The sequence below is a fragment of the Myotis brandtii genome, unplaced genomic scaffold, assembly GCF_000412655.1.
Source record: "Myotis brandtii unplaced genomic scaffold, ASM41265v1 scaffold292, whole genome shotgun sequence".
NCBI lineage: Eukaryota > Metazoa > Chordata > Mammalia > Chiroptera > Vespertilionidae > Myotis > Myotis brandtii.
In genome coordinates, this window is record NW_005361156.1 from 265,162 (window position 1) to 283,542 (window position 18,381).

Below are 18,381 nucleotides of genomic sequence, written 5' to 3' on the forward strand. Positions count from 1 at the left end.
TCTCGGCCCTGATGTGGGTGTCTGTCCCTCAGGAGCCCCCGACCAGGCCACACAGGGCAGGGAAGGCAGGACCTCATCTCCTGGGTCTCCTAACTGCTGTGGGGGCAGGGCAGGAGTGGAGTCCCCCTGGAGGGCTATGCCTGCCAGATGTGACAGCTGTTTGGGACCAGCATCTCTAGGGACTGTCTGGGCCTGAAGGTCTAGAGGAGAGTGATAGGAATGGGAGGATGGATGACAACGACCAACTTTCTGCTGGTGGGGGAGGGGAGCGTGATGTCCACAGCTCCTTTCTACACCCGTCTCCTGGGCTTCGAGCTGCTACAACTAAAACCATCCGGGACAGGGTATGTGTATGGTTTCTTAGGCCCCACTCCTGCTCCTTGAGGACACTCGGCTTCACACCAGGTTTTCAGCAGCTTTGTAGATGATTTGGGACACACTGGACCCTAACAGCAGTGCTCCTTCCTGCTGCTCCTGGGGTCCCTTCTCATTGTCCCTCCCGCAGTTACCCAAGCTCCATGTGTGGGTGCTCCTCTCACAGACAGTCTTCTGGGTTCTCCCCCACTGTGCTGTGTGCCTGTCCCTCTGGTCCCCACTGCTGCAGCTTCGGCTGTGCCTGTATCAGCCTTCCCACAGCTGCCAGGTCATCTTCCTAAGAAGGACCTCTGATTACGACTGTCCCCACTTTCATCCTGCCAGTCTCCTTCAAATTAATCTCTGAACCTCATCTTCTATCAATGAACCCACCTCTCCTTGAACTGATGCTGTCTTGATTTCATATGTGTGCCTCACATACATATTAAACATTCCTTCAGTCCTAAACACCTTTCCTCACATCCTTTTTTGTGTCATCAAAGGAGAAAAATGACACATTTCTAACACGTGGGCTTAAAAACAGCCCAGGAGCCCTGGCTGGTATGGCTCAGTTGGTTGAGGGTTGTCCCGTGCACTGAGAGGCGCTGGTTTGATTCCTGGTCAGGGCACATGCCCAGGTTTTGATCCTGATCCCCAGTAGGGAGTGCAGGAGGCAGCCAATAGATGTTTTTCTTTCTCATTGATGTTTCTCTCCCTCTCCCTTCCTCTAAAAGTCAGTAAAAACATATTTTAAAATAAAACAGCCCAGGAAGCCCTGCAGTAGGGTTGTCAAGTGTGGACATGCAGCCAAGCCGTGCTGGCCTCTACCCTCCTCCAGTGACCCAGCAAACTCAATATGGGCATAGCAACCACAGCTCCTGCCAACAACTGAGGCCGTTCTCGCAGATGTTTTCCGTTGGCCCATGTTTAGGACCACAACCACCCCAAGGTTTATTTTTTATAACATGGAACTAAAGGATGATAGTTTGAAGAATTTTAAAGGGGAAAAAAAGCTACTGGAAACCATTTGCAGTGTTTATAAACTCTGAGAGACTGATAAAAATGCAAATTTGAAACTGACCAGAATGAACCAGTGATGAAAACAAGTGTTTTCTAAAACTATAAATTCTGAGAGAATGTAAAAGGCACAGAGATTCAAATAATGGAAAATGTAGAAAGCTGAGAAATAAATAGTACATAAATAAAAAGGGAGCTGATGCTGAAGAATAATCTGGAAAGTGGCTTAAAGCCCATGAGTGGCCCTGGGGCTAGAGGTCTCCTGTTCACGCACCTTCCTACACCAGCCCTACACCTGTCTTTCCTCACTGCAGACAAACATCTGTCAGTTGGCTATTTATATAACCTGCGTTTGCACTTGTATTTTTGGCTTATTTCTTCACCTCATGACAGTGAGTTCTGTAAGTTTACTACATACTGGGAGAAACGGGCTCTTGCTTTTGTTTGTCTGAAACTTGACAAAGAAAGCTTGTGTTAGGACTGGGGGTGAGGTACTGGGCCCGTGACTCCCATCTTGTGCGTGACTCACAGACTGTGGTCATGTTCCCTTCCAGCCTTTATTTTCTGGACACTGAGTCACCATGTGTTCGGTGCACCCTCCACAGATGGCCGCTCAGTCCCTGCCTGGTCTCCTGGCTGGTGGCTTCTCAGAAGGCCAGGGTCTGGAGTGGAGGATTGCCTTCCCTCCCTGTGCTGGCCGACTCTGGAAGTTACTGATGGGATGGTGCTACACGAAGGGTCAGCTCTGCCTGGTGTTGTGTCCACACTCTGAGGAGCATGGACTCTCAGGATGCCCCCGGCTATCCTGGGAGCCAAGACTTTAGTGCCTCATCACAGCTGGCATCTCCCTCATGGCTAAAAGTCAGTAAAAACATATTTTAAAATAAAACAGCCCAGGAAGCCCTGCAGTAGGGTTGTCAAGTGTGGACATGCAGCCAAGCCGTGCTGGCCTCTACCCTCCTCCAGTGACCCAGCAAACTCAATATGGGCATAGCAACCACAGCTCCTGCCAACAACTGAGGCCCTTCTCGCAGATGTTTTCCGTTGGCCCATGTTTAGGACCACAACCACCCCAAGGTTTATTTTTTATAACATGGAACTAAAGGATGATAGTTTGAAGAATTTTAAAGGGGAAAAAAAGCTACTGGAAACCATTTGCAGTGTTTATAAACTCTGAGAGACTGATAAAAATGCAAATTTGAAACTGACCAGAATGAACCAGTGATGAAAACAAGTGTTTTCTAAAACTATAAATTCTGAGAGAATGTAAAAGGCACAGAGATTCAAATAATGGAAAATGTAGAAAGCTGAGAAATAAATAGTACATAAATAAAAAGGGAGCTGATGCTGAAGAATAATCTGGAAAGTGGCTTAAAGCCCATGAGTGGCCCTGGGGCTAGAGGTCTCCTGTTCACGCACCTTCCTACACCAGCCCTACACCTGTCTTTCCTCACTGTAGACAAACATCTGTCAGTTGGCTATTTATATAACCTGCGTTTGCACTTGTATTTTTGGCTTATTTCTTCACCTCATGACAGTGAGTTCTGTAAGTTTACTACATACTGGGAGAAACGGGCTCTTGCTTTTGTTTGTCTGAAACTTGACAAAGAAAGCTTGTGTTAGGACTGGGGGTGAGGTACTGGGCCCGTGACTCCCATCTTGTGCGTGACTCACAGACTGTGGTCATGTTCCCTTCCAGCCTTTATTTTCTGGACACTGAGTCACCATGTGTTCGGTGCACCCTCCACAGATGGCCGCTCAGTCCCTGCCTGGTCTCCTGGCTGGTGGCTTCTCAGAAGGCCAGGGTCTGGAGTGGAGGATTGCCTTCCCTCCCTGTGCTGGCCGACTCTGGAAGTTACTGATGGGATGGTGCTACACGAAGGGTCAGCTCTGCCTGGTGTTGTGTCCACACTCTGAGGAGCATGGACTCTCAGGATGCCCCCGGCTATCCTGGGAGCCAAGACTTTAGTGCCTCATCACAGATGGCATCTCCCTCATGGATGGCAACAGGTGACCTTTCTGTCCATTCTGGGCAGCCTGGCGAGTCTGCTGCCAACTGTCCAGCCGGTTTCCCGTTTCACACCCAGAGAAGCTCTGTGCCACGTGTGGACATGGAGATGTCACTGGGTGCTCTCTTCACGAGCTCGTAGGGAAATTCACTCCCTGGGTCAGCTGTGGCCCCTTCCGGGACAAGCTCTCCCCAACCGCCCTGCAGCTTGCCGACACAGACCGGACCGGACCGGACCGGCTCTCGGTTGGGATCTTGACTTCTGGGAGTGGGGTTCGACAACCACCTTAGATGCAGGTGCTTGCATGCTGATTCCTGCTGTGAAGACACTGACACACCCAGTCCACATTGTGCCTTGATTTCATGTCCATCATAGAAAACAGTGATTAGAAATAAAGGTGCAGGATACGATGAACTCGGAGGGAGAGGACGTCCACCTGTGCTACCCCTCATCCCACCTCTGCCAGGCTCCTCACGGCCCCTCATCCTCGGCGGGTGGCTGCAGGTGGGCAAAGCTCAGGAAGACTTGCTCCAATGAGATCTGGCTCACAGAGTAGTCGTCCACTCCATACTTCTCCTTGGCCTTCTCCAGGACACCAAACACCTTTGGGAAACAGACAAGCTGCTGTTAACAAGCCCAGGGCCCAGCTTCTCGGCTGGTCTGAGAGTCCTCTGGCCATAAGGGGTGGTATGGCCACAAAGATCCTACCCCTGCCCAGTCCAGCCCCCAGGGCATCCACAGGGAGTTGGCTTTACAGGGTGAGCTAAGATCCCAGAGGGAAGAGATGGGTTATGCTTGGTGAGCAGACTGGGGGACTGGGTGTCCTCCTGACTCTTAGAATATGACCTAAGGCAAGCTGTGTTCCCTCCCTGAGCCAGTTTCCTTTCCTTTTTTTTTTTTTTAAAGTTTAGTTTATTTGCACTAGCATTTTTTTAATTGATTTTTTTTTTAGAGAGAGGAAGGGAGAGGGATAGAGAGTTAGAAACATTGATGAGAGAGAAACATCGATCAGCTGCCTCCTGCACACCCCCTACTGGGGATGTGCCTGCAACCAAGGTACAACATGCCCTTGACCGGAATCAAACCCGGGACCCTTCAGTCCGCAGGCCGATGCTCTATCCACTGAGCCAAACCGGTTAGGGCTCATTTCCTTTCTTGAACCAATATTTTTCTAACTCAAATATTTCAGGCATAAACCCCTAAACCTCGATGATACTATGGTGAGTGTTAGAACAGAAACTAAAGTGATTCCTCCTTGGAAAGAGCCTGGAATCACCACAGAAGGGGTGACTGCTGGAGGGAACTTCCCCAGCCCCTAAGGGGCTGGTGCTCACCTTTGTCCAACTGAGGTCATCACCAGGCAGGTGGTAATGGACCATCCCTTGGTGCTCATCTTCCAGGACACTGCCTGCACAAAGGAGAGACCGTGTCCCCACGAGGGCTGGGTGGGAGGGCGGGCCCACAGAATCTCAGCCCTCGTCCCAAGGGTCAGGGATGTGGGACTTGGTAGGGGCAAGACTCAGATGTCCTCTGTGCAGCTCACACACCTGGGAAGGTCAGGTCCACAAATGCCTTGAACTCCTGCAGCGCCTCCTGCTGACCATCACTCCTGACCTTGGCCCGCAGGGAGTAGCCACTGCCAAACTTGCTCTTGAGGTGCTGCGGGCTGCCCAGGCACTTGAACTGACCCTGCACCATGATGGCCAGCCGGGTGCACAAGGCCTCACATTCCTCCATGCTGGGGAGAGGCGGTGGAGGCCTGACTCAGGGCTGGGGTATGCTGACACCCACCCTCCATGTGCAGATGGGGAGGTGTCAGCACCCAGATCAGGCTGTTCCTGATTCCCATGCTCAGAGTGTGACCCACGTGCTAGAGCCTGGGGATTCTCCTCACAGATTTTGTTCCCACTGATATCAGTCTCTCTCCACCCAGTCCCTCAAGCCCATCCCTCCCACAGACCCCATCCCAGCTCATCCATTGACCCACAGAGACCCAGGCTCTACCTATGGGAGGTGATGACGATGGCCTTGCCAGATTCACGTGCTCTGGCCACAGTGTCCCAGAGCAGACGCCGGGCCACGGGATCCATGCCAGTGGACGGTTCATCCAGGAAGATGACTGCAGGCTCTCCAAGCAGGGCAATGGCCGTGCTCAGTTTCCGCTTGTTGCCACCGCTGGGATAGAGGGGGTGCAGGAGGGGGCAAGGCTTATTATTAGCATGTTATCCCCGGGTCCCGATAGGTGACAGGGCCCAATGACCGCAGAGTGCCTCAGGTGAAGAGGAACGAGGGAGTGTGCCTGGAAAGCCTCCACCTCAGAGAGCCAGAGGCCCCAGAGAAAGCTGTGCCCAGGGGGTCAGTTCCCACCCCACATGGAGCATCACCTTCTGTCTGCACCTAAGGGGAGTCCTGACCTCACCTGAGGTTGGCTTTACCTCTAGGAGGCAGGAACCAACAGGCAGCCCCTCTCACCTCTCGCCTCCCGACCTGTGTGGCTGTCTGTTCAGGGAGACCCTGACCCCATCCTGGGAAGACCCCTGGGTCATCAAGTCATGGGGCGGGGGAGGGGCTGAGGCGCGGGTGCACCTGTAAGTCCTGACCAGCTTGTTGGCATGAGGCTCTAGGAGCAGGCCCCGAAGTGTGTTCTCCACATAGGCACTGATGTGGCGCTCGGGGATGCCCCGAAGCCGGGCGTACATGACCAGCGTCTCCCGGCCTGTCATGTGGTCCAGCAGGGCATCGAACTGGGGGCAGTAGCCAATCCGCTGTCGCACCTGGGATGGGAACACAGCCGAGGAGGTGACAGGTCAGAGGGAGGCTACTCCAGGTTTCTCTCAGCCAGTTTGTCCAGGGTGGTCCATCAGCCAGTGCACAGGCCTGGCATTGGCACAGCCAAAGCTTGCCAAGCGGCACTTCAGTAGGGACACAGGAGGGCTTGGCTGGCTCAAGGATGCCACGAGTAGCCACACTGCCCCATAACAAGGGGTCAGAGAGGGGCCAGCGCCTCGTCCACTATGGGCTGGGTGGGGGCAGGTTGGTACAAGAATGTCGAGGTTATACAAAGTGATCACCACATGCAAATATCTGCTGGTGTATCATCTACTCATTCCTTCATCAGATGTTTAACAAACACCTAACGTGCGGTAGGACTTTTCTTTCTTCTCCCTCTAATGAAAGAGAGGTTTGGTGGCAACACCTTTGGGGTGGGGCATCCCCTGGTCAGATGGCCACCTTCATCAGAGCCAGGGTGCCCCACAGCCGCTGCCATCTCCCCCTACCTTCAGCTGCTGGCTGGGGACAGGTGAGCCTGAGGTCTGTGGATTCCAAAGATGGGGTTTCTTTCCTTTATCCTCTTTGGGATTTACTTACACTTCCAGCATTTGTGTTTAATCGGTCTGGGAAAATTCCTAGCTATTACCTTGCCAGTGATTAACTTTCCCTTTTCTTCTTTCCTGCTGGAACTCGGATTAAATATATTGAGGACTTCTCACCCTTCTCTCCACTTTCTGGATCACATCTATAGTTTTCACTTTCCTATAATTACAGTCTTATTTATTTTTAAACACAGTAAACACAACTGTTTTGTAATCTGGGTCTGGCAATTGCAAATCTAAAGTGGTGGGCTTGTTTCTCCTGCTGGGCTCTTGTGTCTGCAGGTTCTAGTCACAGGGACTGTCTTCTTTGTTTAGCTGTGCACTCATAGGCCTTGAAACACTATTTGGGGTGTTCTTTGAAGTCTAGGACGAAGGCCTTCCTCCTGAGAGGGGTGTGCTGTGGCCCGGCCCTGCTGCAAGGCTCTACTTCATTCCTTTTCTTGCTCTGCTCAGCACCGAGAGGGGTGTGCTGTGGCCCGGCCCTGCTGCAAGTTCAGGAGACGCGGTTACTCCCCGGCACAGGCTCTACTTCATTCCTTTTCTTGCTCTGCTCAGCACCCGGGGAACCTTCCGGGCAACCCCCAGGGGCAGGGAAGCAGGAGGTTGGCCTGGTTCATCCTTGCCCTGAGGGGCAGCCTTTGGGGTTCAGCCCCACATGGGGAAAGTCTCCTATTACACCTCTACCACGGAGGCCCTGGGTCTTTCTCTTCACTCAGCAAGGCCCCTAAACCCATGCCCATTGCCTAGAACAGCTCAGGGCTCCTGGATTTTGGTCTGAGTTCCTTACCATGCTGTGTGCTCTTCCGTGTTCTTACCAATATGGTTTGTGACTAACATTTTATCTCGCTTTTGGTGTTTGGTGGGATGGCTGGTCTGAACAGCCCAGGGACCATTATTGTACATCTCTGTGCACAGACTGGAGAGAGCCTGTTTTTTATTTTTTATTTTTTAGCAGGGCAGTGTGCTGTGAGCACCATGCCCTCCCAGGTCCAGAGAAATGGCTTCTCTGGGAGGGGCCCAGTCTCGGCCCCCAGCCAGGCCTGGGCTTTTCCAGTCAAGGGGGCCCTTATCTCCCTATCCTTTCTCTCTACCCCATCACCGGCTTAGCTCTGCCCACAGTCACTGCCTCATCCACTTCCTGAGCCAGAGATGAGCTGCATCGCTGCCTCCAGGGTGCCCCCTCTTCCCGTCTCCCTAGTGGCACCCACCTTCCCGATGTCTGAGCGGATGCTGTAGCCCCCAACGAAGGCGTCCCCAGAAGTGAGGGTCTCCTCCCCGGTCAGCATTTTGAAAGTAGTGGTTTTCCCAGCTCCGTTGAAACCCAGCAGCCCGAAGCACTCCCCTTTCTGGACTGCAAGGGAGATCTTGTCCACAGCAAAGAGGGGCACCCGCTGCTCATACACCTGTTAGGTTCCAGGGAGGAATCACAATGGGGAGGCAGGGAGCTTCCAGGCAGCCGGGCACTGGGGACAGAGCTGGGGCCTGCGGGGTGTAGCCACCTTACTTTGCAGAGCTCCTTGATGACCAAAGGTGTGTCCAGTGGGGAGTGCAGGCTGGGCGCCAGGATTCGGTTCCTTTCGTCCACCACATCCTGGTCCTCGGGAAGTGCTGACGGCCGGGTGTACACTTCCATCTAATTGTTCCGGAAAAATACCACAGGGGGTAAGTCCAGCCCGAGGGAGCCTTTTCTCTGGGAGGAGGGGCTGAGGTCTTTGAGACAGCTCATGTGTGCAGACTCAGGCCTTTCACGGAGAGAGCTGAGGGGGCCATAAGGACTGAAAGTAACACCGAGCAGACAAACTGCCTGAGAAATAAGGACAGTGCAGACCCTTGGGGAAAACCAGGAAATTTCACTGAAGGGTGTGAGATTTTAATACGTAAAAATACAAAACCCTCTTTTTAGAGAAGTCATATTTTAGAGAAGCTAATTTGCCCTGGGTTAATCTGCGCATGCAATGTGGTCTCAGCAGGTTTTGTTTGTGGGATGGGATCTATGTGATAAACATGCCGCTGCCTGGCAGCACCGCCTCTGCTGAGATGAAGGCCCCCAAGGCTCAGGAGGACTGGGACCCCTGTCCCAGGCTGCGCATCCTGGGTGCACATACACCCTGGCCCCTGCTGGGTGCTGAGGCCCTCCCTGTGTGCTGCCCGAGGAAGCCTGGCCTCAGTGGGAGACCTGCCCAGTGCAGAGCTGCAGGAGCCACTCACCAGCCCCCGCCTCCTCCGGAAGGCACAGATGCAGGTCTTCAGTCTCCACAGCAGGTCGGTCTCAATGAGGAAGAGCAGGATGAGGTAGGCAAACCCTGAGGCAGCCAGGGAGGTCACAAACCTGCCGACCCCTGGGGCACTCCATGCATAGAAGTTTTCCTGGTACTGGATGTCTGTGTGGGCAAGGGAGAGGGTGCTGCTCCTGCGTCCCCTATTCCCTCACTTCTCTACTGGGGTGCTAGCCCAAGTCCCTCTCTCTAGGCCCACCAGGCACTGCACCCCAGCCCTCTACATGGAGGCTGTGAAGGTCCATGGTCCACCCATCTCCCAAGGGTGCATACCGTGTTTGCCACTGCCACCCAAGAGCCCCAAACACTTCCTGTATTTTGGGGCAGTTTCACCTTGCAAGGGGCACCTACGACAAGTGACCAAGTTGTGCTGTCACTCACTCACACATACATTCACTTCCTTGCCCGGGGACTGACTGCACTGAGACATAAAGACAGGTAGGATGTGCCTCCCTTCCCCCAAGTTGGTCCTGTGAAGTAAGAAAGTGGTAGGAACAGGGCAGAGACTGCAGGGCTCTGTCGATGTGACAACTAAGCTGCCTGCTAAAGACTGTTCCGGGTGCAGAAGGGGTGTGTTGGGGGGATGAATCGTGGCCCCCAGAGAAACATCCAGGTCTTAATCCCCCTACCCTGTGAATGATCTTACTTAGAAATAGCGTTTTTGCAGATGTAATTATTAGTGAAGGTCTCAAGGTAAGATCCTGGATTTAGGGTGGGCCCTAAACCCAATGACAAATGTCTTTACAAAACAAAGGAGACGGAAGTTTGAGATACAAAGACACACGGAAAGGCCACATGAAGACAGAGATGGAGAGGGGAGTGACGCTGCCCCAACAGTCAAAGAACGCCCAGGAGTCAGCAAAAGCTGGAAGGTGGCAGGAATGGGCGGAATCAGGTGGGAGCTGGTCAAAGAAGCAGGGGACTGCGTGTGTGTCTGAGTGCTGCGGAGGCCGCAAGGGGTGCCCAGCCCAGTGATGGTAGGGCTGGGGGTGGGAGAGTCCCCTCCACCACCCCCCCCCAGGAGAGGGACCCCCTAGGCCAGTGGTCGGCAACCTGCGGCTTGGCAAACTACGGCTCGCGAGCCACATGCGGCTCTTTGGCCCCTTGAGTGTGGCTCTTCCACAAAATACCGACTTCTGTGCATGGGCCACGAAGTTTCAATCGCACTGTACGTGCGCGCCCGCACGTGGTATTTTGTGGAAGAGCCACACTCAAGGGGCCAAAGAGCCGCATGTGGCTCGCGAGCCGTAGTTTGCCAAGCTGCAGTTTGCCGACCACGGATAGGCTGATCTTACAGAGATTTAGGGTCAGCCAGGCAGGAAGGAGGAAGTGCACATCACTGGGCAGGGGCGGTGAGCACACATCTTCTGAAGACCCTTTTCATGCCTATAGCCAGGTGTCTCAGTCCTGGGACCAGGGACCTGCCCTGCCTGACACACCGTGCGGAGCCTCCCCAGAGGAGCCCTTCACAGGAACAAGGCTCCTGGGGATGCCCTGGCTGGTCCCGGGGGAGAGCCCGGAAAAGGGGCTGCCGACACTCACTGTATTTCCTGCAGTAGTGGGCGGCCACCTCCGAGGAGGTGCAGTACCTCCTGGTCTCGTAGTTCTCATAGAAGCTGCTGAATGCCATCCCCAGACAGTGGTTGGGCAGCACCAGGAATATGCGGTCCAGGGTTCTAGAAAGTTCTTCTAATTTTACCGCTGTGGGGAGAAGGCACAGAACAGTGAGTGCAGGAGGACACGCCACACCAGCCCCCAAGCTCAGATCAAATCAGGGAAGGCAGGTTCCTGATGCTCCCTATGAAGTGTGTGTAAGCCAGGGCAACCAGCTGGGTGTCCTCGCAGGGTGGCCCCACCCGCTCTGCTGCAAATGCAAGGGGAGGTGCTGCTGGAGTGTGGTCTGACCCAGTATCTGCACTGGAATGCCCCCTAGCCCCACATCTCCACACTGGGGCAGAGGTTCCATGGGTGTCCGGGTTGTGGGGAGTAGGGGGCAGTCTCCAGGCACCCACCTGGGATGCGCATGATGGTGACCATGAGGAAGGTGGCGATGCCTGACAGGATGTTGAATATGGTCAGCCTCGTGTAGGCAGTGGCCGCCCCCGAGAAAAAGAAGTTCATCAGATACATGAGGGGTATGATGGCCCAGCCGTAGAGCATGAGCAGCAGCAGGGTGTCGGCCACATGGCCATCCCGTGTGAAGGCATGCACGTCAAAGGCTTTGAACACCACCTGCAGCGGCACAGAGAGGGTGGCTTGGTATGCCTGCAGAGGCCCATCTGCCCACCAGGCCCAGTCATCTCCCATGGTGGCTTTCACCCTGGGATCTTCCCTGATGAGGACCCCCCATTCTCCCCTTTGCTGACAGAACTGTCACCAGGGCACCTGGCCCCAGGGCCCTGCCTACCAAAGGGGGCAGAAGCTGAGGGCATGGAGATCAATGAGGGGGGCTGCCTGGCATTCCCAACTGTCCTCCTGGAGTCAGGGCTGAGCTGCCAGGGTGGGGCTCGGGCTGGTTTTGGTCTGCACAGGGGCCCCAGGGCAAGCCCCCCCGGACGTGCAGGGAAGGTTCCAGCACCAGCTGCGGCCTCACCAGCAGCAGCAGAGTGGGGATGAGGAAGGAGATGAGGTCCCACAGCAGAGCTGAGAGCCAGAAAGTGGCCACATGGACTCCACTCACAAACTGGACATGCTTGGCCTGGACAGCCCTCTCGCTGACCGCCAGGATGGAAAATGTGCTGGCCAAGAATGCCATGGCGAAGAGCAAGTTGAGGGCGATGTCAAATCCCTTCCGGCCCCTGTGGGGGTGGGGGGGACAGGGCAGGTGAGGATAGAGCACAGCACTTCTGGGCAGACGGGGGATGGGGTCCTTGGTAACCACCATTCAAAGCATGTGATGCAGGTTAAGGGGGAAATGCCAGAGCTGGGGATGGTCCAGTACCAGGAAGATCCCCCCATCCCCGGAATAGCTCCTCCTCTGGATTCCCTGTCTCCAGTGACACAGTGCCACTCTCCCAGTCACTTTCAACCTGTGCCACCCACTCCCCACAGACACTCGGGTATCGCTCTGCCTTTCCCACATCTGAGAACGCTCTGCCTCTCTCTGTTCTGCCTTTGTCAGACCCCCATCTCTGGGTGCCTGTATTGCTGCAGCAGCTCATCTCCCCCCCACGCCACCTCTCTAGTGCATTCTACATTCTACATTTAATTGCCAGTAACACCTTCTACACACTGGCTTTTATGGCTTCATTCTGTTGCTTAAACACATCCTGACCATTTTAATATATGATACTGGGACAAATGGATATTAATTGACCCAAAAGAGGAATGCAGTACTGGCGCATGCTACAACATAGATGAACCTTGAAAGTAAAAGAAGCCAGTCACAAAAGGACACATCTATAATAATAAAAGTGGAATATGCTAATTAGACCAGCCGTCCTTCTGGACAAAGCTGGGGCTGTGAGGGAAGGAAGCCCGGGTCCTGGTGCCAGAGGGAAGCCGGTGCCAGCAGCCGGGGGAAGGAAGGACTACTCTTGCACGAATTTCGTGCATCGGGCCTCTAGTATTATATGATTCCATTTACATGAAATGTCTGAAACAGGCATATCCATGGAGACGGAAAGTAGACTAGTGGCTGCTGGGAGATGGAGGAGAGAGGAATGGAGAGTGACTGCCAGTGGTCACAGGGTGTCTTTTCGGTGTGATGAAAGGTGCAATAAAATTATATTGTGGTCCAACAGGTACATGAGAAGATGCTCAACATCCCTAATCATCAGGAAAATTCAAGTCAAAGCCACAATGTTTCCTTGAAAAATTAAAAATAGAACTACTGTATGATCCAGCAATTCCTCTGGGTATTTACACGAAGGAAATAAAAACACTAACTTGGGAAGACAGCTGCATCCCATGTTCACAGCAGCATTATTTATAATAGCCAAGACCCGGAAACAACCTCAGTGTCCATCAATGGGGGAACGGATAAGGGAAATGCAATATAAATCTCAGTATTATTCAGCCACAACAATGAAAGAAATCCTGCCATTTGTGACAACACGAATAGACCTGGAGGGACGATGCTAAGTGAAATAAGTCAGATAAAGACAAATACTGTATGATCTCACTTATCAGGAAAAAAAAAAGCCCCACAAAACCCCAAATTAACAAAACTCATAGATACAGAGAACAGACTGTTGATTGCGAGAGGTGGGGCATGGGCGAAATGGGTGAAGGGGGTCAAAAAGTACAAGCTTCCAGTTATTAAATATATGTCAAGGGGATGTCATGTACAGTATGGTGACCATAGCGAATAATACTATATTACATATTTTAAAGCTGTGAGAGAGTAAATCTTAAAAGTTCTTATCACAAGAAAAAGTATTTGAGCTCTAGCTGGTTTGGCTCAGTGGACAGAGCGTCAACCTGCGGACTGAAGGGTCCCAGGTTGCAGGCTCGATCCCCAGTAGGGGGAGTGCAAGAAGCAGCCAATCAGTGATTCTCTCTCATCATTGATGTTTCTATCTCTCTCTCCCTCTCTCTTCCTCTCCAAAATCAATAAAGAAATATTTAAAAAAGAAAAAATATTTGTAACTATGTATGGTGACAGATGTTAACTAGACTTATTGTGGCCAACCATTTCCCAATACATGTATCAATACATGTATCAAATCATGATGTTGTACACCTGAGACTAACATAATGCTATATTTCATTTATACTGAAAAATTACATTGTGATGAGGGCTCCATGACTCTGTGAATATACCAATAATCATACAATTGTACTACAAACAGGGATACTGTATGGTAGGTGAATTATATCTCCTAAGCTGTTAAAACAAAAATTCCTGCTGCCTGGCCCACTCTTAGCATACTACGCTTGGACCTGCTCAGCCTGACCTCTGGGTCTCCTAGTTTGGAGCCACCAGGAGGCAGCTACCCCCGCTAGGTGCTCCAGCACAGCCCCTGCCTGCAGCTGCCGATGACCTGCCTGGGCCTGAAGGCCCCATAAGCCCGTCTCTTCCTGATGTCTCCATCAAGGGGAAGCCCCTCCCCATTTGGTATCATTTCAAAGCCCTGCCATCTGCTCCATCACAAGTATTTACCTTGTGCTGGTCTGTTTCTGATATACCAAGGAGAGCAAGTGACTGCCACTGTGTCTCGTCTTTTGGGGTGGAAATGGGAGGTATCAGAGGGAGCGGAAGACAGGGTGAGGCCCAGGGCCCAGTCTAGAATGGAGGATGCAGATGAACCTCCCTCCCCCATTAATAAGCTGCCCTGAAGTGGAGTGACTGTTCTGAAATTAACTGACTTTCTTGGCTTCCTCTGGATGGTCCCAGAGGTTTGGGGGCTCCGTGACAGGGATGCGGCTGAGAGTCCGACACACATGATGGCATGACAAGGCCTAAGGAGAGAAACGGCTCCTGGGCTCCCTGACTCGCCATCAAGAAGCAAGAACAGCCCTAACCGGTTTGGCTCAGTGGATAGAGCGTCGGCCTGTGGACTCAAGGGTCCCAGGTTCGATTCTGGTCAAGGGCATGTACCTTGGCTGCGGGCATATACCCAGTAGGGAGTGTGCAGGAGGCAGCTGATCGATGTTTCTCTCTCATCGATGTTTCTAACTCTCTATCCCTCTTCCTTCCTCTCTGTAAAAAAATCAATAAAATTTATTTAAAAAAAAAAAAGAAGAAGCAAGAACACTTGGTCTTGCTGCGTTCTGCTGTCCTGGCTCACACACACAGCCAGGAATGCCCTGAGCACGAGTGTGTGCTGGGATTCCCTGGGGACAGTGGCTGGGAGGAGCGGGTGCAGATTTGGGAAGAGGGCATGGCTACCCTCTACATCTTCAGGAGCTCCCTGCAGGGACCTCAGTGTGTGTGGCATGGAGACTCAACACCTTATCTGCTATCCAAGTCAAGGGTGGGTAAGGGGAGCTGAGAAAGATATGGGGCGAGGATTCCCCGCCAAGAACGGGAAGCTTCCTGAGGGCATAAACTACGCTTCCTCCACCTCCATGGCCCTTGGTGGCCCAGGCAGCGCTGAGGCGGTCAGTTCTGACGAATGGTCCTGACAGGAGGAGGCAGTGGTCTGACCTGATGGGGACGGAGTCCTGACGGGGCACAGGGATGGTGGGGCAGTGCACATACTCGTTGAACTGGTCCTTGGCGGCCTGAAGTGCACTTCGGGGCTGGGGGTAGTTGGAGACTGTGATGGAGGCCTGAGGGCCGCACAGCAGCTTGAATAGGAGGTTGTCCACAATGGCCAGCGCGGTGGCCGGGGAGTGGTATGCCTGGTTGTTGAATAGGGCGGTGATGACTGTCCGTTCGCCGACATCTCTGAAGGATGCTGCCACCAGGCACCGCTCGTTAAAGCCTCCCCCCTCCACCGAGGCCCTGAAAATCAGGAACTCCTCCAGGTCACCTGGGGGACAATGGCAGAGTCAGCAGTGTGGATGACTGGTGCCCACGGCCCACGCTCTGGGAAGTTCTGAAAGCCTGGAGGAACCAAGGGAAAGACACGCAACCTTCCAGGCACACAGAAACTGTCCACGGGCTGTTCCACCCTGCACACAGGCTGTTCCACCCTGCCCGCAGGCTCACTGCTCTCGTCTTGCCTCTCAGCTTTAAAATGGGTACAGCGATGACACCTATACCGCAGGACCCAAGGGTCAGCAAGGGGATAGGGACACATCAGTGAACCCTAGTACTGATATTTACATAGGCTTCCATCAAGGCCTGCTGTCATTACCTGCGGTCAGATGTTTTTGAGTACAGTGTAAAACACCACGCCGTGAGGTGGTCAGAAACTAAAGGCCCCACACTCCACGAGGGAGCAGGCAATTGAACCTTCCAGATGGACTCAGGCCAGGGCATCTATGGCAGCGTCCTGAATCCCCAGAGCCACTGTGCACCATGAGAGCCCCACAGTCTTTGGGCCAGCCTGGGTGACAGCCAGAAAACAGGCTGGGGGCACATGGGGTGACAAAGAGGGGCACCCACCACTGTTTCAATGGGGCTAGTCAGGGTCACAGTCACTGGCGGGGCCAAGTGGGGACTCTGGGCTGCAGGAGCTCCTGCCCAGCACAGTGCCAGCCCATTCTAGGCTGCCCATTCACATAGCTACAGAATAAATTAATTCCTGCCAAGATTTGGTGACCATTCAGTATACTGAATCTCAAAGTAGCTGGCCAGGAAGTGGGAGGGGAGCAGTGAGGGGAGCAAACCTTCAAGCATAGTCCATGTCACTAGAGTGATGCCAGCTCCAAACCCAGGGCAGTGTCCAACTGCCACCCCTGGGGACATGGGATGGCTTTGGTTTTAGGATGATGGAAGAAAACACAGTGTCACATTAACGCATACTGTGACCAGCCAGCAACAAAGAAAAGGTGACGTAAAGATCATGGAAGTTTCACATTTCCTTTGAATGGGCCTAAGTATAAAACTTCAGGGAATGACCCCTTGGACAAAATTTGGCCCTAGAGATGCTGTCTTATGTCTTCTTCTGACTCAGTGCAACCATCTTCTCCCCCAGGGGAGACCTGGCATGTCTGGAGGCATTTCTGGGTGTCGTGATGGGGTGGGGTGGGTGGGGGAGCAGGGGGGCCTGTGGTGCACAGGCTAGAGAAGAACTAACTACCCCAAATCTCTACAGCTCTCTGCTAGTGCAGCTTGGTCCTGAGCCCCAGGGATGCCCCTTACCCAGCACCTCACGAGGCTCCTGGCCCTCAGCCTGCAGCATGTCCTTCAGATGCTCAGCTAGCTGCTGGTCCAGCCGAGAGGTCCCAGGCACTGAGAAGGGCACAACAGTCTTGCCGTACTCGCCCAAGGTGAGCTTCAGGATGGGGTCGTCAAAGATCTCGGAGGAGTAGTTGATGGCCAGGAGGGCCAGGGTGATGGACATCACAGGGACCAGCACCTGGGCCGCCACCATCTTCCACTCCCGCCAGCTGTATGTGGCCTTCTTCAGGAACATGGCCAAGAACTGCTGGCAGTAGAGGGTGAGCTGCAGCAGAGGAGACGAGGTGACACGGCTGCTACTCGGGAGCCAGCATCCGACCAGCAGCCTGGGGGCCTTTGGCTGACATTGTGCCCTGGGGCCCCTGAACTTCTTGCAGGGCTCAGTCAGTGACATGCAGGACACGTGTGTTCTCCCGCTGAGGCCTCAGCCTCCCCTTGCTACTGATATGAGGACACCGGCTGCGCTTGCAGAAAAAAATAAGTCCCTCAGCTGCCCATATCCCCCAACTTCACCTCTTTACTGGCTTCCTAAGTGTGGGGAGTGTCACAGGAACCAGTCCCCAGGTCTGCCGCATGCTGACCATGCAACCTTGGCTCAGGCCTCTGTTTTCTGTCCATAAAATGGAACCAGTGCTGCTTCTACCTCATCGAATGCTGGCACATGTCAAGATCTTGGTGAAGGGGGCACTGTCAGCATCATAAGCAAAAATTCACTCTTATTCCTAAATGGCCAAGTTAGAAGGTCAAGAAATTACAACTGCTCGATAAAAATGCTCCACGTTTTCCTTCTCTTTGCCAACCCATGGGAGCACAAGCTGTAATCTACCCTCTTCCTGGCACGCTGACCTTCCCGAAGTCCACATCTACCCTCATGGACCCTTAGCACGTGGGACTTCGGGGTCTCTCAATCCCCCTGCACTGCCTGGCTCCAGCCCCCAGCACTCACCCCTGTGTTGAGCTTGATGGCGGTGCAGTCCTCAATCAGGGCGCCGATGCCGTCAGTTGGGTCCATTGTCCCACACAGGTTGCTGTCCAGTGCCCAGTCACTTGCCCGCCTCTCGTGCTGGTACTGCAGGGCAGGCAGCTGGATGGCCTGGATGTCCATGCTGGTGTCTACCAGCTTACCGACCCTGCACCAAACACACGAGGCCTGGTCATAAGGGAGGGAGAAGCTATTGTTCCACGGAGAAAGGAAGCAGAGGAGGGGAAAAGAGGGAGATTGTCAGAGGCACTAAAATAGAATGCCATCAGCTTCCTTGGCTGGTTTGTGCATGCATTCATTCATCAGTAAATACCTCCAGAACACCAGCTATTGCAGCCAAGGAAAGTCCAGGAGAGAAAGACAAGCAGACAGGGACCCTGCTCATGGGGATCCCGGTCTCTTGGGGAGCCTGATCCAGGTCAGCATTTATAATCAGGGCTATCCCAGGGGACACAAGGAGGCTTGGGTCATGACAGCTACACTGTGTTTACCTTCACTTATTCTGTTGCCTGCTCTAGGCATGGGCCCTCAAGGAGAAATCCCTACCTCACATTCTGTTTCTTTGCATTTCTAGTTCTTAACACTGTATCTGTCAAATAAGCACTCAACAAATGTCTGATGCATGCGTCAGTCA

General features: G+C 53.3%; 1 protein-coding gene across 2 annotated transcripts in view; it reads right to left on the bottom strand.

Annotated features, from left to right (window-relative positions):
- Positions 1-2,513: 2,513 nt before the first annotated feature.
- ABCA3 (ATP-binding cassette, sub-family A (ABC1), member 3) overlaps positions 2,514-18,381 on the bottom strand; it is a 40,897-nt gene continuing 25,029 nt past the window's right edge. For both annotated transcript variants that reach the window (XM_014542206.1, XM_014542207.1), the window contains 14 exons: positions 17,712-17,895; positions 16,727-17,030; positions 15,176-15,449; positions 11,624-11,828; positions 11,043-11,262; positions 10,573-10,731; positions 8,963-9,135; positions 8,259-8,387; positions 7,963-8,157; positions 5,967-6,154; positions 5,385-5,555; positions 4,928-5,118; positions 4,715-4,788; positions 2,514-3,983 (listed from right to left, as the gene is read on the bottom strand). In XM_014542206.1, the coding sequence (XP_014397692.1) occupies positions 3,852-3,983; positions 4,715-4,788; positions 4,928-5,118; positions 5,385-5,555; positions 5,967-6,154; positions 7,963-8,157; positions 8,259-8,387; positions 8,963-9,135; positions 10,573-10,731; positions 11,043-11,262; positions 11,624-11,828; positions 15,176-15,449; positions 16,727-17,030; positions 17,712-17,895 (2,599 nt within the window). In that variant the 3' untranslated portion in view covers positions 2,514-3,851. The remainder of the gene's footprint in view (positions 3,984-4,714; positions 4,789-4,927; positions 5,119-5,384; positions 5,556-5,966; positions 6,155-7,962; positions 8,158-8,258; positions 8,388-8,962; positions 9,136-10,572; positions 10,732-11,042; positions 11,263-11,623; positions 11,829-15,175; positions 15,450-16,726; positions 17,031-17,711; positions 17,896-18,381) is intronic.